This window comes from Myotis myotis, unplaced genomic scaffold (genome assembly GCF_014108235.1).
Source record: "Myotis myotis isolate mMyoMyo1 unplaced genomic scaffold, mMyoMyo1.p scaffold_m19_p_3, whole genome shotgun sequence".
Lineage (NCBI taxonomy): Eukaryota > Metazoa > Chordata > Mammalia > Chiroptera > Vespertilionidae > Myotis > Myotis myotis.
In genome coordinates, this window is record NW_023416335.1 from 206,843,533 (window position 1) to 206,863,561 (window position 20,029).

The window sequence follows — 20,029 nt, forward strand, 5'->3', positions numbered from 1 at the left end:
TTTCTGCTCCTAGCAGATGATGGGAAGCCCTGCTTTAAGCAACCAGTTTCACTTTGTCTAACCTAGTGTTCCCCAGTCTGAACTTGGCCACCGAGCCCCTTCCTTAGATACTATTGAAATGTGCTGGAGAACAGCCCAGCCCGCTGGTTTTCAGAGCCCTGCACATCCGACTCCCCAGCTTCTCCCCAGCAACGCTTGGGCAGGGGGGCGCTCCTGTGGCAGGGACACTGAAGGGCAGAGGGGCAATCCTCACCTGCCATGCTGCCGAGGGGACAAAAGTGGCACTTCCACTCACCTGCTAGAGCCTTCCAGCATCCCCTGGACATGCCCTCCCAGCTGCCCCCCCCCCCGTCCCCCCCCCTCCTCCTCCTGCCCCCAACCCGGGCAGAGCTCCTGACTTGTGATGTCTCCAAGACAGTCTAGTTGGAAGGTCCTTCCTTCTAAATGAAACAACCCTATTTCCTGCAAGGCCCCGGGGTCCCAGAGGCACCATCTGGAGCTGAGTCTCCTGCTGGCCCAGGAAGGCTGCGGGCTGCGGGGATGTGTGTGACTGCAGCTGGCGCCGGGGGCTGCTTCCGGTGGGTTCCCTGGCTCGCTGTGTTACTTTGAGCAAGGCCCTTGCTTCCCTGGTCTTTAGGTTCCTTGCTTTAAAATAGTGGTGGGGAACGTCCGGCCTGCGGGCCATAGAAGGCCCAAGAAATCATTAGGTCTGGCCCTGCCAAAACGTTAGGGGCGAGTTAATTAAGTGTTTGACCAAATATAGCAGGCTAATTTTTAAGTTGATAATTGTGTATGGCCGCGAAAGATGTTATAAATATCCAGATGGCCCCTGGCAGAAAAACAGGTTCCCCGCCCCTGCTTTAAAAGGAAGTGAGAGGGACCCTGTGAGCTGTAAGGACCCTGAATAGTCTGGGCAAAAGAAGATTGCATGCACAAGCAGCCCAACTAATTAGGGCTGGGCTCAGTGGGCTGAAGGTTGTGGGTCCGATTCTTGTCAAGGGCATGTACTTCGGTTGCAGGCTCAATCACTGGCCCCAGTTGGGACACCTGCAAGAGGCATCCAACTGATGTGTCTCTCACATCGCTGTTTCTGTCTCTCCCCCTCCTTCCACTCTAAAAATCAATGGAAAGATATCCTCGATTAACCAAAAAAAACCCATATCCCAGACTGTCAGCTTGGGATGACCCAGATGTTCTAGGGACAGGGAGATCCCTTCAGTCGTTCAGACCTCCCACCTTCCCTCATTTGTAGTCTATTCATCCAAATGTCTGTCCGTCCTGCAAGTGCCTCTTGAGTAGCCCCTGTGCCAGGCACTGCCCTGTCCTCAGCTCACAGCCTGGCATGGAACCTGTGAGCCAGGAGCTCAGCATGACATGCTGAGAGCCGGGAGGGGATGTGAGATGCCCAGCAAGGCCCGAGTCTGTGTGTGTGTGGGTGGGGGGGGCGGGTGTCCTAGTCAGAGGAGGGGACCCTTGGCTTCTACTCCCTGGAGCAATCATTCCCCAAGTTCCGTGTGTCAATTCAGACAGAGGCGGGGAGCCCAGCGCAGGAAACCCAGAGCCTTTGGAGTCCGTGGGCTGGAATGGGGGGCACAGGAAGGGAGTGGGCTCTGCCTCTTGAAGGGTGACCCCACCGCCACCCCAGGAGCAGTGGGGCTTCCCAGACCTGAAGCCACACTTCCACTTCTATTTGTGGGGCTGGAGGCAGCAGCTCGTGTGTTTTTTTTTTTTTAGCAACCGCAGCACACTGCTCATCCGCTCACGGCAGCCAAGAGAAACAGGCTGCTGCTCGCCTGGGGAACCTGCCCCCAGCCGCTGCGGGCCTCCTGGCCAGGGCACAGGCACAGCAGGCAGGTGACGGGCCAGCCCGAGGCCTGGCGGCAAACTAGACCTGCTGCAAGCAGCCTCTCCCTCAGTCCTCACAGCTGCCCTGTGAAATGGGAAACAGGCTCGGAATGAATAAAGGCCACACGTTGTCATGTACTTTATTTAGCACATCCTCCAGGGACATTGGTGTCCCCATTTAGGGCCCACACCATGGCCACCTGCCTTCTGAGCCTACACACCTCTGTCGGCTGCTGTCCTCTGCGGCTGGGGTTAAGGTGCAGGCTCTAGGGCCATCGAGTTGTGCTGGAGGCCTTGTGCCCCAGCCCCACCCCAGTGTTTCCTGGGAGGCAAGGAAGTTTCTGGAGCCCCAGCAATCATACCACATGCCTCACTGCTCTGGGTGGAAGCCTCCACTCAGAGGGCAGCACTGATCTGGCCAAACAAACAATATGTCAAAGTGTCTAAAATGAGAGATTCTTGCTCAGTCCTGCGGCCCCACAGATGACCCCTGCTACCACCACTGCACTGCCCCAGCCACTCGCCATCCTGCCCACATCCTGCTCTAGCTTCACAGCAGACACTTCCCAGGCTGTCACATTTTCTCAGCCTGTACTGAGCCTCTGGGCTCAAAGCAGCCACAGGGATTCAGGTGGGGGCAGGGGCCAGCATTTCTGGGTCTCCAGGTGGTCCCTCTAACACAGCAGGAGAGCACATGGGGGCTTTGGAGATCTGGTGTCTGGTCTGCTTTCTAACTTGGTCTCTACCACTTACCCAGCTAGGAACCTTGGGACAAGAACCTCAGTCTGCTCACCTGTAAAATGGGGGCAGTACCAACCTCACTGGAAGATGGGCTAAGTACAGTGGGGCCTTGACTTACGAGTGTCCCGACTAACGAGTTTTTTGAGATACCAGCTGTCTCTGGGCCGATTTTTTGCATTGAGTTGATAGAGTAATTTGAGTTAACGAGCTCAGTCTTGGAACAAATTAAACTCGTAAGTCAAGACCCCACTGTACATGACAATAAGTGCCATTGTCCCAGGGCAGCAGGACACGTTTAGGGGCAACTGAGGCAGGAATGGGGGTACAGGGTCTTGGCATTCCCGGCTCTGCAGGCTGAATGGGAAACAGGGCCAGGCACCGTCCTAAGCACTTAACATATTAACTCTTTCACTCCTCAGCAGGTAGCTGCTGTTGTAAGTCCCACTTTACCAAGGGCATTGAGGCTCAGAGAGGTAAGCCACCTCACCCAAGGCCACCCAGCTAGTGAGAGGCCGAGCCCAGCCGGCTGGCTCCATGCACACCCTTAAGTTCAGTTCTTGCTGTCTGCTGGGCTGGAAATAAGTGTCCATTGATGCAGAATCTTCATCTGTGATTCGAGTCAGCTGTGTTTTTTGAGCAGATTGCGGAGGCTTCAGCAGGAGCCAGACAGGACTCAGGTTCCTGGAGAGGAGACCCAGCAAGGTCAACACACCCTTGCAGCCCTCGCTAGTTTAGTTTGGCTCAGTGGATAGAGCATTGGCCCGAGGACTGCAGGGTCCAGGGTTTGATTCCGGTCAAGGGCACATACTATAGTTGCAAGCTGATCCCTGGCCTTGGTCAGGGCATGTGTGAGAGGCAACCAATCTATGTGTCTCTCTCACATCGATGTTTCTCTCCTCTCCCCCTCCCTTCCACTCTCTCTAAAAATCAGTGGAAAATATCCTTAGGTGAAGATTAACAGCAACAAAAACCCTTGCAGTGCAATGTGAAAGGTCCTGTGATTGGAATAGGGGTGGGCTGGCAACCTCAGGTCCCCTTCTGTACCTGCAGTTCTAAAACTACAACTTCAACACCCACTGATGGAAACTTCTGAGTCCAAAGATCTCTGGTTACAACATCCTTTGAAGGAACAGCCTGTGATCCTTCAACTTTTGGGGCTTCCAACCTTTTGTGATGCAACATCCAAGTGTGCTTGAACTTAAATATACCCTAAACTGTACCCCTCGCCTAGCCAAAAGGCACGGCACCCCACCCAGGCTGCACAGAGAAGAGCCAAGTGCCGTTCCTGTGGAGACTGGATGGGAGGGAAGCCTGGTGCTCACGTGGCCTGATTATACACGGCTCAGGGTGTTTCCCCAGCAGCTGCTGCTACAGCCCAATGGACTGGCTCCCCAGGCTGGAGCTGGGGCTCAGGCCTGGGCAAGTCTAGGAGGGACAGCAGTCGAAGCCAGGCCTTCTCCTCAGGGACCCCAGTGTGGTCCAGGCTGCAGATGGAGCTGAAACAGGGTGGGGACACCAGGTAGCCTGTAGACCTCCCAGACGGCAGGACGGTGGTAACCTGGTGTCAAGCTGCTGGCTCGGGAGTCTTCAGTTCCCCAGTTCTGCACACAGTAGGTTGTGCCCGCTGCAGAGAGAGGGAAAACAGCCACCACCAAGTTCTGGGTTCTGGCCAGTGAGGAAGGTGGAAAGGACAGGACTAGAACCCAGACATTGCAACCCAGCCCCACATTTTAAGAAGCCAGGTCTACACTGGACTCACGTCTCCCTTCATGAAGGCATTCTTCAAGCTCTGCTCCCTTTCCAGAATCCCCTCCAGGGGCTTCCAGTTGGGGCAAGGCAGGTGACATCTCCTCATCCTGGCCTGAGCCTTTGATCCAGGGGCCTCCAGCTTCTCTCACTCAGGTGGGAGCCTCTGGTTCAAGCAGCAACAGCTGAGGGTTTCCTTCTCCGTGTCCCACCTCCCCCCACCCCCCACCCCCAGGCCTACCTGGCTGTCCCTCTGAGGAGTGGAGAGGCAGCCAGAGTCCAGCAAGTGCCCACTGGGAGCCAGGCCCCGTGCTGGGCACTGAGATGCCTGAGGCTGAGGTCCTGCCCTGGAGAAGTGCCCAGTCTGCCCACTCACACAAGTAGGTGCTCAAGTAATCCTCAAACTGAACTGAAACTCCAGCAGATCAAAGTGCAGGGTTCTCCCCTACGCCTATCCCTTCTCCCCCCCCTCCCCCCCCCCAGCTCCTGATGTCTAAGGGGTGCAGAGGCTCCGAGTAAGGAGGGCCCACTGTTTCCCAAAGGCTCTCATCTTGTGTTAACTAGCAGGTAGCTATGGGGCACCTACTGTGTGCCCAACTGTTTCGTGTGCAGAACCAGATATACTAGTAACTGCTACTGTGTTTGGAGGGGCAGAGCAGCAACCATATCACTGCCCGTACCAGAGAGAAGGGCAGATGGAGGAAAACTGTTGGTGGCAAGCACTCTGGGAGTGTTGGCTGTGGCTGGAGGGGCACACATCCCCTTTAAAGGGGTGAGGGGAGCAGGAGCATGGATGCTGGAGGAGCGGGCAGAGATATCTTGTGTTATCAGACTGGGCCAGGACAGCTGGCTCATCAGGCCACCAGAGACATCAAGGCCAGAGTTCCAGGGACTTATCCAAGGGCACGCAGCAGCCAGATGACCCCAGCCGATTGCCCAGCAGGGAAGGAGCAGTCTGGGCCACAGACCCTGGGGGAGGGGAGGGGACTGAGTCCTGGCTGGTGGGAGGTCCTTGGGGGTGGGGGGGGAGTCCAGGGCAGCATCCTTGGGCAGGTCCAGCCACACCAGAGGTCAGAGAGGCCTCGTCTCCTAAGCATGGAACCCTTTTTCCCTTTGAGTGGGGTGCAAAGGTTATTCATACCCGGGGCGGGCGGGCCGGTGGGTGGGGCAGGAACCTGGGGCGGGCGCGGTGGCAGGAGCCGGCTTACCTGCTTCCCGCCACGGGACTGGGTGAGGCGGCCCAGGCGGAGCCGCGCACACACCTGTGGACGGGGCGGACGGCGGACCGACACTCTCCGGGACGGCCAGGGGCCGCGGGGAGCCCGGCAGACGGGGCGAGCGAGAACCCAAACTTGCAGAGAGGAGTGACCTGGGGGCCGAGGGCGGAGCCGCGAGCGGGGAGGCGGGCGCGAGCGGAGCGGGAGCGCGCTGGCCCAGGAAGCGCAGAGCGCCGCCCACCCGCCCGGCGAGAGCGCTGCGGGCACAGGCAGCTGGGCCGGGGGCTGCCGGCCCTCGACCCCCGCGGTGACCCCGCCGCCGCCAGCCCGCCCCCAAGATGATGAAGCGGCAGCTGCATCGCATGCGGCAGCTGGCCCACACGGGCAGTCTGGGACGGTGAGTGTGCGCCTGTCCCCTCCTGTCCCGCGCTCACCCCCGCTGGACCCGAGGGAAGGGGGAGGAGCGGGGGAGGCAGCTGGACCTCTGCTAACCAGAGCCCCGCCACCCGCCTCCCCTCTGAACGTCACCCCACCTCCCAGCTAGAGCAAGAGGGAAAGGCGCTGGCTTTTGAGGGAAGGGGCACCCCCCATTAGAGAGGGGTGCAGGGAGGATCGGAGATGCTGAGTCTCTCCTCTGCCTCCATGGGCCTCAGAGTGAACGCGCCTCCCTGGTCTCACTTGTCCCTTCTGAGCAATGGGGACAGCCGTCTCTGGCTGTCTGGTGGGGGAGGGGCGGTCAGGGCCCCAGACCTTGGGGGAGGGGAGGAGACGGCCCTGGCTGGTGGGAAGAGCCTGTTCCTGTCCCTCCGTGTGCCCCACTCCCCCAGCCGGAGGCCCGCTTCTCTGTCCTGCTTCTGCTTTCCCAGCCTCAGGTGGAAACGGCGCCCGGCCGCCCTGTTCCCACCCCAACCCCCGAGCTGGTGGAGTGGTGGCCGGAAGTTTGGGGAGCTCCCCTGGCCTGTCTTCTCTCCTCTTCCCCCTGCATTGGGTGCTTCCCATCTCTGGGCCCAGGGGAGGGGACGGGGTGCCCAGAGACCTGGTTCTAGTCTCACACAACCCGGATGCCTGTGTGGGCCTGGGCAGCCAGGCCACCTTGTGCTGGGCCTGTGTCCCCATGTGTCCCGGGCAGGGGCCCAGGGCCTGCCCACTACTACAGTCCAGAGTCCTGTGTGACTGACAGCCCAAGAACCCAAGCCCACACACTTCCCGTTCTTGGGGCCAGCCCAGGCCTCCTCTCCTCAGGTCAGCAGAAGAGAGAGGCTGGGCTCTGGGTGGCTCCCCCAGTCTCCCCTTTGGTTTCATCCGCCCTCTCTCGGGACTCAGCCCTGGGCGGAGGAGGAAAAGCCATGTATCCTATTGCTATCCCCATGGAATGTGCTCTGACTGGGATAAGGCAGGCGGGCCACCCAGGGCGGGCCCCAACTGGGAGGGGTGCTGGAAGCACCTGGGGTTCAGGTGCTCTGTTGGGGGGGCAAGGGGGTCCTAATCTGGGCCAGCTCAGCAGAAGCTCTCCCTCCACCCCCACCCTCCATCAGCACCCCGGAGACGGAGACTGCCGAGTTCCTGGGTGAGGACCTCCAGCAGGTACATGCCTGGGCCAGCTGCGGGTAGCAAGGCAGGTCCATGCAGGCTGTCACCAGAGGGCCGGGCAGGGACGCCAGTTGGGGGCCTCGGTTGAGTCATTCCCCAACCTGTGGGCCGTAGGGTCCCCAGGAGGAGGGAAGAGGAAAGGGGATCCTGCTCTGGGAAAGAACAGGGCAGTGGGGAGGGGGCAATAACCCCCCGGGATCCATAACCCCGTGCCCCTCCCAGGTGGAGCAGCGGCTGGAGCCAGCCAAGCGAGCAGCCCACAATGTCCACAAGCGACTGCAGGCCTGTCTGCAGGGCCAGAGCGGGTCGGATATGGACAAGCGGGTGGTGAGTGGGGGTCCCAGGGAGGAGGGGCCTAGCTGAGACACCTCTGTCCAATGGGGGAGTGATGTCGGGGGCTGGGGTCTCCCTGCCGGTCTGAGCCTCTGGCCCCAAGGGGGTGAAGACTGCTCTTTCCCAAGGCCCCTGGGCACCCCACTTGTGAGGCCCTCTGTCTTCCCCATCCCTTCTTGACCCCGCCCCCGTCTGCACCAATCCCCTGAGCCAGAGCCAGATTTCTGACTGCACCTGAACTCCTTGTCCAATCAGGCCTTAGAATGGAGCAGGCCCTCTCAACTGGGGCAATCTGTGAGGGCTTCTTGAAGGAAGTGGCATTTGAGCTGGATTTTGAGCGATACTCAGTGGTATTTGTCAGCAGCAGCATTTATGGACTGGTCACTGTTAGTGTGTTGCTAAGATGTGTCAGTGCAATGCCTTGCTCAATGCTGACAATGGAAGGAGGAGGCTGCTAATTAAAGCTCTTGTGCAGATGAGGAAATGGAGACTTACAGAGGTAAAGAGGCTCCCGCAAGGCCACCCAAGCCAGTAAGTGGCCAAACTAAGATTTGAACCCTGACCCTCGTGACCAAAGCTGGTGCTGCCTGTAACTCCAGGTGGGAATGGCTCAGGCATATTTGGAATCAGTCAACAATGAGTGTAGCCAGAGCTCTGGGGACAGGGGAGCCATAGGGGCGTGGAGGGTTTGCGTGTCATGGTAGCCGTAGCAGCCACCTGTGCCCGGGGCGGGGGAGAGCCACTCAGGCCTGTTTCCAGCTCCTCCACGCTCCCTCCAACTGTGTGACCTTGGCAGGCCCGTGGCCTCTGTTCTTAGTTTTCTAGTCCGTGATGGAATTTGGTCCCTCCCTCCACCCCCTTCAAGTGGCTTCTGGGAATGGGATAGGAGCTCTTTCCATGGCCCCAAGGAGAGGTCACCCCACCATGCCTTGTCATCACCCTGCTTCCACTCTCACCTGTGACTGTGGCCCTCCTGGGTTCCCTCCTCCCACCTCCGAGCCCAGTGCCTCGGTGGGGTTCTGCCCCCCGGGACACTCTGAGAGGGTGAAGGGAGGCCCAGTAGGCGGCACAGACACTCATGCTCACAGCCACCCTGCTCCTCCCTGCAGAAGAAGCTTCCCCTCATGGCTCTGTCCACCACGATGGCCGAGAGCTTCAAGGAGCTGGACCCTGACTCCAGCATGGGGTGAGCACGGACAGAGGCCTCATCTCTCACTGGAGAGGCCAGGGAAGGGTCTGGGCTGGGAGGGGGTCCGGGGCAGGGAGGGCAGCCACAGTGGAAGGATGACTAGGTAGGGGGAGTGTCTGGGCTGAGGACAGAGTCCAGGCCAGGGAGGGCAGCCAGGCCTGGGAGGGTGTTGGGCTGAAGGATGAAGGAGAGATCGAAGGGGCAGGAGGCGATGGGGAGGAAGGAAGCCCCACCTAGTCTTTCTAGATTGGGGAGAGGGGCTGTGGGAGCCTGGGCCCACTGGGTGCTGTGTCCACAGGAAGGCCTTGGAGATGAGCTGTGCCATTCAGAACCAGCTGGCTCGCATCCTGGCCGAGTTTGAGATGACCTTGGAGAGGGATGTCCTGCAGCCACTCAACAGGCTGAGTGAGGTGACCCCTACCCCTGCCCGCAGCTTCCCCAGCCTCCAGCTCCCACCTCCCCAGCCCACTCATCCCCGCCCCCATGCCTGCCCTAGGAGGAGCTGCCAGCCATCCTCAAGCACAAGAAAAGCCTGCAGAAGCTGGTGTCCGACTGGAATGCCCTCAAGAGCAGGTGGGAGCCCCAGCGTCTGGGCGGGGCCCATGCCTAGGTCGGCCCACAGAGGTGGCCACAGGGCTCCGAGGCCCTTCCCATAACAGAGGACAATGCAGGGCCCCTGGGTGCGGAGTGTGTACTGGTGTGCACGCCTGGTCCTAGGAACACATATGTGAGGGTACATGTAAGGGTGTCTCTGTGCATGTGTGTGTGCACGTGCTTATGCCAGCTGCAGTGACCCCAAAGCCTAAGATAGTCATAAACAATCCCAGGGGATCCCTGGATGGCAGGAGGGCCCCAACCTTCTACTCTGGAGTTGGATGGTTGTGACCACCAAGCCTACCACCAGGTGGCGCCCCCGAGCACTCATGGCCCAGGCCCAGTGGAGCTCTGGGATTTGCACCTATAAATCCCCAAATCCTGCGTTCACGCACATGAAAGGGACACTTGACTCTGGACATGCGATGGGGACAGTGACCACTCCACCTTGGGATCATCCCCAGGCTCAGCCAGGCAGCTAAGAACTCAGGCAGCGGTCAGGGCCTGGGTGGAGGCCCAGGCAGTTACGGCCACACCACCACGGCCAACAAGGTGGAGACGCTGAAGGAGGAGGAGGAGGAGCTGAAGAGGAAGGTGGAGCAGTGCAAGGTGAGGGGGCACTTGCGGTTCCCTGGATGGGTGGGGGTGGCAGGTGGGCACTGTTCTCATTTCATAGATGAGGAAAGAGTGGGGGCTCACCCAGGTCTTGGTGTGTTTGCTAAGGGAGTGAGTGAATGAATGGTGCCTGACACAAGGCACTGTGCTGAGGGTATGGGGACTCAGGTGAGGACTGGAAGCTGCAAAAGCCGCTCAGGAGTTCCAAGAGTTTCCCGTGGGCTGTCCCCAACGCTAACCTTGGCAGAGAGCGGAGAGCTGGCTGGGACCCTCCGCGCACAGCTGGAGCAAATTACTAGCCCCCCTGAGCCTCACCGCACCCCTGGGCCCCAGCCTCACTGACATAAGCCCTCCCCCCTCTGTCTCCAAGGACGAGTACTTGGCTGACCTGTACCACTTTGCCACCAAGGAGGACTCCTATGCCAACTACTTCATAAGCGTGAGTCCAGACTGGGCTCCAGCCACCCAGAGCCAGAGGCCACCGAGGCCCCCTGGGAGCCAGTGGGAGAGAAGGGGCTACTCTGGTGGAGGTAGGCTCCGCTTCCCTCACTCCCCGCTGTCCCCGCAGCTCATGGAGATTCAGGCCGATTACCATCGCAAGTCTCTGAGCTCGCTGGACACGGCCCTGGCCGAGCTGAAGGAGAACCACAGCCAAGCAGGTGAGGACATAGACCAGGGGTGGGCAAACTTTCTGACTCGAGGGCCACAGTGGGTTCTTCAACTGGACCGGAGGGCCGGAACAAAAGCACGGATGGAGTGTTTGTGTGAACTAATATAAATTCAAAGTAACATCATTCCATAAAAGGGTAGGGTCTTTTTTTTTTTTAGTTTTATTCATTTCAAACGGGCCGGATCCGGCCCGTGGGCCGTAGTTTGCCCACGGCTGACATAGACAGCCCCGACCCCACACCCCTGACCCCCACGGGCTCAGGCATGTTAAGAAGCTTGCACTCTATCCCTGAAAGGCAGTAGGGAGCCACAGATGGCTCTGAGCAGGGGAGGGCGCGATTAGATTTGTGGTGGAGAGATTGCTGCATGGAGGGTGGAGGGTGGAGGGTGGGGTGGGGTGGGGTGGTGCAGAACTGGAGCCAGGAGACCTGTTAAGAGGCAGAAGGGAACTGATGGCGCCTGAACTGGTTGGAAGCAGTGGAAGTGGGCAGATTCGAGAGATGTGTGGGATGGCTTCAGGGTGTGTGGCTGGGTGGCTGGGTGGCTGGGTGGGAGGTGGCACCGTTAGCCAAAGCAGCAGTCACTTAAGGATGTCTGGGGGTGCTCCTGGCTGCCTATGAGTGGAAGGACTCTGGGCCGCTGATCCATCTTGTCCCTGCAGAGCCCTCCCCTTCGATGACGGCCGCCCCCTTCTCCGGGGTGTATGGGGTGTCACTGGGAGCTCACCTGCAAGAGCTGGGCCGCGACATCGCCCTGCCCATCGAGGCCTGCGTCCTGATGCTGCTCTCTGAGGGCGTGAAGGAAGAGGTGGGACCCACTGGGGCAGGTGGGGTGGAGCAACGGGGCCACATCCTGTCCCAAACCTCCCCCCGCTGCTGCTGTGCCCGTCATCTGCCCTTAGAGCAGGCCCTGGGAGAAGGCATGGCCTCCTGTTGCTGACGTGGTACCACCCGCTTAGTGATGCTCATGTGGTCAGGCTGTAAGCCTTTAGCACCAGGAACTAATGATCCCAGTAACCCTTGGAAGGAGGCCTCAGTGGCTCCATTTTACAAGGGGAGGCGGCGATCAAGAGGTAGACGTGCCCAGCAGCACATGAGCAGGGGGCAGTGAAGTCATGGCTGCACCGGCCCTCATCCGTCCTTTGCACCTCAGTGCTGCTAGTCCATCAGCTCTTTTCCCGAGGACAGACCCTTAGGAGGTGGAACTACTCAAAGGCAGGCTTCCACACATCCTGCAGGGCCTCCCTTCCTCCCCTAACCAGACGCCTGTCTCCCCACGACTTGCCCCAGCCCCTCCCAACCTCCCCCTTGCTCAGAATCCAAGGGCCCTGGTGTCCACTCTGCCTGCCAGACCAGTGGGGACACAGGGCCAGGGAGGGCCAGCCACCTTCCCCAAGCCATGAGTGACACAGGGCCTTCCAGCCAGGGTGTCCTGTCCCACCCACCCCTCCGTGACCCTACATGGTCCCTCTCACGCCCCAGGGCCTCTTCCGTCTCGCCGCTGGGGCCTCGGTGCTGAAGCGCCTCAAGCAGACGATGGCCTCGGACCCCCGCAACCTGCAGGAGTTCTGCTCTGACCCCCATGCCGTAGCAGGTACCTGCTCCAAGGGTGGGCCCCTTCCCCATATCCCTTCGCCACAGCTGCCTGAAATGATCCCATGAAAGTTTGCTTTAAGGCCTGATAATCTGCCCAGAAAACATAGGGGTCCTGAAAGCGGGGTTTGTGATGAACCCCCTGAAGTGTATGTACGCTTTTCTGAGAACAAGATCACTAGCCTTCATCATTTTCTCTAAACGGCCCAAGAAGTGATAGACCTACACATGTTAGTATGCACAAGGACCAGAGGCCCTCACAGATGGAGAGAGCTGGGTACTGGGGTGAAGGTGGAGCCCTGGGCTGCCTCTGAGCTCACACCACCACTTCAGGTGCCCTCAAGTCCTATCTGCGGGAGCTGCCCGAGCCCCTGATGACCTTTGACCTCTATGACGATTGGATGAAGGCAGCCAGGTGAGGTGGGGGGGTGTGGGGAGAGGAGGCTGTAGAGGTGCCACCCTGGGCTGTCTCACCTGGGCTGTCCCCCTCCCCAGCCTGAAGGAGCCCAGAGCCCGGCTGGAGGCCCTCCAGGAGGTGTGCAGCCGCCTGCCCCCGGAGAACTTCAGTAACCTCAGGTGAGCCCAGGTCCACCCCGGCCCTCAAAGCCAGGCCCTGCGGGACTCTGGGGCCTGGGTTTGAGTCCTACCTCCTTGGTCTAAGCCAGCGGTTCTCAACCTGTGGGTCGCGACCCCTTTGGCGGTCGAACGACCCTTTCCCAGGGGTCGCCTAAGACCATCCTGCATATCAGATATTTACATGACGATTCATAACAGTAACAACATTACAGTGATGAAGTAGCAACGAAAACAATTTTATGGTTGGGTCACAACATGAGGAACTGTATTTAAAGGGACAGAAGGTTGAGAACCACTGTATTTCTGAAAACACAGCTTAAATGTACTAGTCATGTTTTTATTCTTCTATTATTTTTTGTTTTCAACATGGAACACTTCACAAATGTGCGTGTCATCCTTGCGCGGGGGCCATGCTAATCTCTGTGCTGTTCCAGTTTTAGCATATGTGCTGGGGAAGCAAGCGCGGTGCTAGTCAGATTTTTTAAGATATATATATTTTTAATTGATCTCAGAGAGGGAGAGGGAGAGAGGGACAGAGACATCAATGACGAGAATCATTGATCAGCTGCCTCCTCCACGCCCCCTACTGGGGATTGAGCTCCCAACCTGGGCCTGTGCCCTGGCCAGGAATCAAACCGCTGGGGTCTCAAGCAGACTATAGCCTCGGACCCCGGCAGCCCTCCTGACCCATCGGTTGACACTCAGTCACTGAGCAGCACCAGCCAGGCTGTACTAACCATACTTTTAATACTAGACACTGAACTAAACACACACTTTGAAGCCACACCACCTGGCTTCAAATCCACCTCTGTGGCTGTGTGGCCCTGAGCAGGCAAACTGGCCTCTCGGTGCCTGGGCTAGAGAATGCATAACAACCCCATAGATGCTCAACTTAGCTCAGCGCCTGACACGTAGGTGGCGCGCAGTAGGTCAGCTAATTTAACTATCAGAAATTTCTAACCAGCCTGTGTGCTGCCTTGGCCACACTTTGGCAACCCCATGCTGGGAAAGGCTCCGTCTCGGGGGACGTTGATGGGTGTTGGTAGCCCCTGCCCCGCCCGGGCCCCAGCCCATCTCCTGTCTCCCCAGGTACCTGATGAAGTTCCTGGCACGTCTGGCCGAGGATCAGGAGGTGAACAAGATGACACCCAGCAATATCGCCATCGTCCTGGGGCCCAACCTGCTGTGGCCCCCAGAGAAAGAAGGGTGAGCGGCCGTGGTAGAGGGACGGTGGCAGCCCCCTCCCCCCCCAACAACCTGCTGCTTGCCTTTCTCCTGGGCCTCGGTTTCCTCCTCCTTGGAATGGGTTGAGCAGCTCCTATTCTCAAGGCTCCATGAAGAGCAGCCCAAAGGGATCCTGGACCCACAGGGCTTTGGAGATAGCATTCTGGGTAATGACAGTAATGGTGTGCTGGGGAGGCTGGGAGCCTGAGATTTGGTTCTAGCCCTGCCTCCACCTTCCCGAGACAGGCCTTAGTAAGACCCTCTCTCCACCTCCATTTCCTCATCTGTAAATTAGAAATTACGCAAAGCCCGAGGACTCTGGCTGTGGGAATTCAGTGGGTAATGAGTGGAGGAATGCTGTATGAATTGTAAAGTGCTCTTGTATGTGAGAGGTCATGACTGTTCACCTGGCCAGACACGTTGAAGTTGATGTCTGCAGACAGAAGGAGCAGGCCTTAACTTTTAGTGTCTCCGCCAGCGCCCCCGCCTCCACCCGCGCAGCCAGTGCCAGGGCTGTGGAGGGCAAAGGGTGCCGTTCATTTGCTGAATGCAGTTCCTTGGTCGAGGCTGCCTCGATCCAAGAAGTGGGGAAAGCTGCCGGGACCGACTGGCGATGCCCGTCGTGTGTGAAGGACGGGAGTTCGGTGTGTGAGCGACATGTTTGCGTCCACAGTGTCTGTGAGCTTTTGGGAACAGGGACTGGATGTGACGGATTGGTCCTGTGCTCCCAGCGGCCAGCACGGGCCAGGCAGAGTGGGGGCCACTGAGACTTTGCTAAGTGGTGACTCACTTTCACCCCCTTTTGTCCCAGGGACCAGGCCCAGCTGGATGCAGCCTCAGTGTCGTCCATCCAGGTGGTGGGCGTGGTGGAAGCTCTGATACAAAACGCTGACACCCTCTTCCCTGGAGGTGAAGCCCCTGGCTGTGTGCCTGTGCCCCTCCGTGCCCTCTGTGCCCAGCTCGGTGCCCTCCAGACCAGCTTCTGTCCTGGCAACCCCATGCACTCCCCACGAGGCCTGGGGGAAGTTATTTCTCCACTCTGAGCCTCAGTTTCTCATCTGTAAAATGGGGGTGATCCCGCCTGCTTCCTGGTGCTCTGAGGCTCCTGTGGGAGTGGGAAGGCGAATCGTGGTCCAGACAATTTCTGGGAATAGGGAAAGCGGCCCCGGCACTGGCTGCATGGGGGGGGGCGGGGGGGGCGGCGAAGGGGGAGTGGGGGAAAAGGGGGCTGGCGGAGACCCTGAAAGCTAAGGCCTGCTCCTTCTGTCTGCAGACATCAACTTCAACGTGTCCGGCCTGTTCCCAGCCCCCACCCCCCAGGACAAGGTCAGCGATAGGCCCGCCTCTGAGGAGCTTCCAGCCATTGCCGTGCCGGCCCCGGCCCCGGCCCCAGCTCCTACCCTGGCCCCAGTGCCTCTCAAGGAAAGGTAAGGACTCACAGGTATGAACGGCCCCTGTCCCAAGGCACCAACGCGGCTTCCAGCAGCGTTTTAGGAAATGTCATTGTTGCATTTTTATCCCAAATACCAGGTTTCCCGGTTTGGAGTGGGTGGGTGGAGGCTCTGAGATGATATTCCTCTCGGCCTCTGACACGTTTCCTCGTTCGTTGTATGGCTGTTTACTGAGCACCTCCTATGTGCCAGGCACTGTTTCAGGCCACGAGGACGTAGGGACTAGAGAGCTGGTCACTGTGGAATGTGCAAGCACCTTCCGCCTTCCCTCTGATCCCTGAAATCTGAAAGGCCCGTGTGCCTCCCTGCCAAGCAGGGATCGTGCGGCTGTCGGGCTGCTGGGCCCAAACCGTGAGTTTCCTCCCGTGAGCAAGACAGACAAAGCTGCCCTTAGAGCTTGTGCTCCGGGGGCGGAGAGAGAATCAGCAAGTGCACCCGGAAAGGTCAACAAGGTCAGGCAGGGCTGCGTGCTGCACCGGAGAGCAGCAGGAGAGGGGCCCGGGTGTGTGTGGGGGGGGACCTGGGGGGGACTGCTGCAGCCCCGGGCTCAGGAGAGGCCTCCTGAGGGGGAGCCGACTGAGCAGAGACCTGGAGGCAGGCAGGAGACCCCCCTCTGTTCTTGTCCACTCTCTGGCTTCCAGTGGCCAGAACATCCGAAAGATCAAAAAGAGGCCAGCTGGCGTGGCTCAGCCATTGAGCCGAACGATGAACCAGGAGGTCACGCTGTGATTCCCCGTCAGGGCACATGCCCAGGTCGCGGGCTCAATCCCCAGTGTGGGGCGTGCAGGAGGCAGCCGGTCAATGACTCTCATTGATGTTTGATCTCTCCCTCTCCCTCTTCCTTCCTCTTTGAAATCAACAAAAATGTATGTTTTTTAAAAAGTATCACAAGGAGGCTGAGAGCCGAAGCGGAGGGGAGGCCCTGCTTCCTCCCGCGCTCCTGGCCCCACAGGGGACCACGGACACTGCGCTGAGTCGCACAGCAGCCAGGGGCTCTGGATGCAAACCCTGCCCCCGACGCCAGAGGCGTCGGGGGCAGGGGCAGCCTGGGGACGGGCCCCAGACCCAGCCACGGGAGGACCCACACTCGGCCCGAGGGCTGGGAGTCTTCCTGAGATTCCAGGAGAAGCTGGGAAATGGCCAAGCCCACGCCTGACCCTCCTCTTCCCTCACAGGACAGAGTCCGAGGTTCCCCCGAGACCGGCCTCCCCCAAGGTCAGCAGGAGCCCCCCGGAGGCAGCAGCCCCAGCGGAGGACATGGCTCGGAGGAGTGAGTTGGCCGTGGGAGGAGCAGGGTCAGAGGGTGGCCAGGGGTGGGCAATCCAGACCGTCCCCTGTTTTCAGGCATCGAGGGGAGGCCAGGAGGCCAGGGGGCTCAGAGCCAGTCTGTTGCCTAACACGCCGGGTTCAGAATCCAGCTCGGTGACCTTGAGCAAATGACTCCAGCTCCCTGCGCCTCCGTGGACAATAACTGTCCCTACCTTGTAGGGCTCTTTGGAGAATTAAATTCTGCTGTCTGGTTCATGCAGTAAATACTCCATAAAGGTCGGCCATCGTGAGCATGGGGGCAGTGGGGTCCTGAAGAAGCCCAAAGTCACAGGGTGAAGAGGGAGAACAGTGTTCGGCGCAGTGAGGGGGAGTGCTGGTGTGGGAGGAGACCTGGGCCTCCTTCTGAGCGCTTTGGGATACGCACCTGTTGAGTTGGCTGAAAGCCAGGCAGGTGAGGTTCAGGTGCAGAGTCCTGTGAGGCCCTGCCCAGCCCAGGAGGTTCTAGAGTTTTCCACGGGGGTACAGTGTAGAGCCGGGAGTAGGTGGAGCAGCTGCAGAGCCTCTAGACCAGCAGGAGCGGTGGGTCACACAGGAACCTCCCTGCAGGAGGCGGGCGTCTAGCCACCTTTCCTGGAGGCGGGGCAATGAGACATTTCCTCACTGGAGCACAAGCCAAAGGCCTGTCAGCATCACCTGAGCTGGCCCTCACGTCAGCCTAGGACAGTGGTTGGCAAACTGCGGCTCTCGAGCCACATGCAGCCCTTTGGCCCCTTGAGTGTGGCTCTTCCTAAGCCTTAGGAGTACCCTAATTAAGTTAATAACAATGTACCTACCTATATAGTTTAAGTTTAAAAAATGTGGCCCTCAAAAGAAATTTCAATCGTTATACTGTTGATATTTGGCTCTGTTGACTAATGAGTTTGCCGACCACTGGCCTAGGAGGTTGAAGAATCATCCCATCTTACGGATGAGACAACTGAGGCCCCAAGGGCAAGTGATTTGTGCAAATCCCTCAGTGGGTGGAGGCAGAGCTAGGACCAGAGTCCAGACCTCCTGGCCCAGCCAGTCCTTTGGCTGCCGTGGGACGTCAGACCCGCGCAGTGGGGTCTGTGCGCTGGGGCGGGTCGTTCTGGTGGCTTCTGAGAGGAAGTGAGCAAGACCCAAGTGTCCGGGGACAGGCAGCATTTCCTTATGCGACAGGATTGTGCGGAACACCTGCTCTGTGCCCGGCACTGTGCTAGGCAGCCACGCATCCGATGGCCGCACTTCGTGTATGTTCTAGTGGGAGAGGCGAGCAATAGTCAAGTAAAATAAAAAACAGGCAAGATCATTTCAGAGTAAAAAGCTCTGTGAAGAAAATAGAACTGGAAAATGGGATGGGTCGGGGGCAGTTCTCTAGCTGAAGGAGTGAAGGGACTCGTAGAGAGGCTTGTGATGAGGAGCCGCATGCACAGTGTTCCCGCAGAAGGAGCAGCAGACGCAAAGGTCCTGAGGTGGGACTGAGCTGGGGGGCTTTGCCACAGGCCATACGGACACCTCACTGCCCCTTTCCTTCCTCCACAGCCAAACGCCCAGCACCAGCCCGGCCCACCATGCCACCGCCCCAGGTCTCCAGCACCCGCTCCTCCCCTCCAGCCCCATCCCTGTCCCCTGCCTCTGGCAGTCCTGTGATCCCTCGGGCTCTGCCTCGCCGTCTGGTTGGCAGCAGCCTCCGGGCCCCCACAGTGCCACCCCCACTGCCCCCCATGCCCCCCCAGCCTGTCCGGCGCCAGAGCCGGCGTTCACCAGCCTCCCCCAGCCAGACCTCCCCAGGTCCAGCCTCCCCCAGCCCGGTCTCTCTGAGCATGCCTGCCCAGGTGGACCTGGGGGAGGCCACAGAGGATGCGGGGGGCCCTGAGGCTGTAGACGGCACCCCCACTCCCACAGCTGTGCCCCCTCAGCCTCGGCCCAGGAGTCTTGCCTCAGAGACCGACTGAACGGGTGGCCCCTCCCCAAGAGCCCTCAGTGTCCCCTCCCTTCCAACCTGTCCTCCCAGGACACAGCCCTCACCCCTCCCGAGAGGTGGGGGCCTCCAGCCTTTGCCTACAAGTGCCTCGGTGCCTGCTGGGTCGGCCCCCACGGCAAGGAGGGCTCAGGACAGCCCTCCACTTCCAGTCCTTTTCCTCTTGGATCCACCTTGGGCTTGGGCTCAGCCCACCCCCCACTCTCTGGCAAGGTCCCAGGGGAGCACCAGGAGGAAGGAGAGCTTGCCTGCTCCTACTAGGACTTCGATTTTTTTCTCTTGACAACATATTTTTTTGTAAGGCAGGTAAATAAATTATTTTGGACAAAACTGGAGCAGCTGCCCAAAAGATAGCTTTATTTTCTGTACTCGAAATAAAGAAGCCACTTTCATAAAGGGGAAATTTAGCTATTCTTTGCCTCCTTTCCTTCTTCCTGTCTGAAAGGATAATGGCTGGAGCTTTTCAGCACTTACTCTGGGCTGCACACTGCTTTTCTGTGCATGGTTTCCATTTAACCCTCTCCCTGGACAGTAAATCCCATGACCTCTTACAGGTGAGGAGACAGGCTGAGAACATGACTGCCGCGGTCACGGTGCGTGAGGCATGGACCTGGGATTAGGACCCAGGTCTGACTGATTCCAGAGCCTGGGCCTGCCCCTCACATCCCGGGCAATGGACTTAATATCTCAGTGTTCTGGTCTCCTCGTCTGGGAAACCGGTGACGGCTTCCACCGCAGAAGTGTTGTCTTGGTGACTAAATGAGACACGCCTGCAAAGGCCTGAGCACCGCCCTCCCACTTGACGCCGGGCCCCCAGATCTGCGGTGCTCCCAGGGAAGGTGGAGAGGTTCCCCCAGGAGCAGGGATGGATCTGTCTGCAAACCTTCCCAGAGGCTGCCCTGCCAGACCTGGGCGAGGTCCCTGACACAGCCCCAGCTGCTCCTGGGAACAGACAGGCAGAACTGATGACTTGAATCAAGTGCCATGACACTGGAAGCCCACACTGGCCTAATTAGGCACAAGCCATTAACCGGACTGGTGTGTATCTGGAGGGTGGAGGTCCCGGAAAGCTTCCTAGAGGAAGTGATATATCCAAGGGGAGTCTTTCCAGGGCTGACCAGGTGGGAAAGTCACGGAAGAACATTCCAAGCCATGGAGACACCTGTGCACCTGTGACAAAGGCCAGGACATTGGGGAACAGGAAATATCGTCTTAGGTTATAGGACGTGGCTCTTCCCAGGTCTTTGGAGCACCCGTTGCTCCTGGAGGGGAAACGGGTCTTCAGAGCCTTCTCAGACATCCCTCCCCGAGGGGGGCCTAGGCAGCTGGGTCACCCCATCACTGCCCTGGGCCTGGCCACTGCTGCTCTGGCTCCT

The 20,029-nt window shown here is 59.1% G+C and overlaps 2 protein-coding genes and 1 non-coding gene across 8 annotated transcripts; 1 reads left to right on the top strand and 2 right to left on the bottom strand.

Moving 5' to 3' along the window:
• Nucleotides 1-3,433: 3,433 nt before the first annotated feature.
• On the bottom strand, nucleotides 3,434-5,940 carry LOC118650383 (wiskott-Aldrich syndrome protein homolog 1-like). The gene is made up of 2 exons (XM_036298830.1): nucleotides 5,541-5,940; nucleotides 3,434-4,210 (listed from the first exon to the last, which is right to left on the bottom strand). The coding sequence occupies exons 1-2, from the start codon at nucleotides 5,911-5,913 to the stop codon at nucleotides 4,047-4,049; spliced, it is 537 nt and encodes a 178-aa protein (XP_036154723.1). The 5' UTR covers nucleotides 5,914-5,940; the 3' UTR covers nucleotides 3,434-4,046.
• Nucleotides 5,615-19,066, top strand: SH3BP1 (SH3 domain binding protein 1). 6 transcript variants are annotated; one of them, XM_036298822.1, is made up of 18 exons: nucleotides 5,807-5,946; nucleotides 7,085-7,133; nucleotides 7,362-7,466; nucleotides 8,582-8,658; nucleotides 8,960-9,071; nucleotides 9,158-9,234; nucleotides 9,720-9,864; nucleotides 10,241-10,309; nucleotides 10,439-10,529; nucleotides 11,201-11,346; nucleotides 12,021-12,132; nucleotides 12,465-12,546; nucleotides 12,627-12,707; nucleotides 13,797-13,913; nucleotides 14,743-14,840; nucleotides 15,205-15,358; nucleotides 16,558-16,652; nucleotides 18,215-19,066. In XM_036298822.1, exons 1-18 carry the CDS (start codon nucleotides 5,888-5,890, stop codon nucleotides 18,625-18,627), a joined length of 2,082 nt encoding a protein of 693 aa, XP_036154715.1. In that variant the 5' UTR covers nucleotides 5,807-5,887; the 3' UTR covers nucleotides 18,628-19,066. The 6 variants fall into 6 exon arrangements, with proteins under 6 accessions (XP_036154720.1, XP_036154715.1, XP_036154718.1 ...); XM_036298826.1 differs by lacking the exon at nucleotides 5,807-5,946 and adding an exon at nucleotides 6,003-6,791 and having other exon boundaries at nucleotides 18,215-18,627; XM_036298825.1 differs by lacking the exon at nucleotides 16,558-16,652.
• LOC118652265 lies at nucleotides 13,068-13,171 on the bottom strand. Its single transcript, XR_004966530.1, has one exon. It is a non-coding gene; the product is annotated as a U6 spliceosomal RNA (small nuclear RNA).
• Nucleotides 19,067-20,029: the final 963 nt, after the last annotated feature.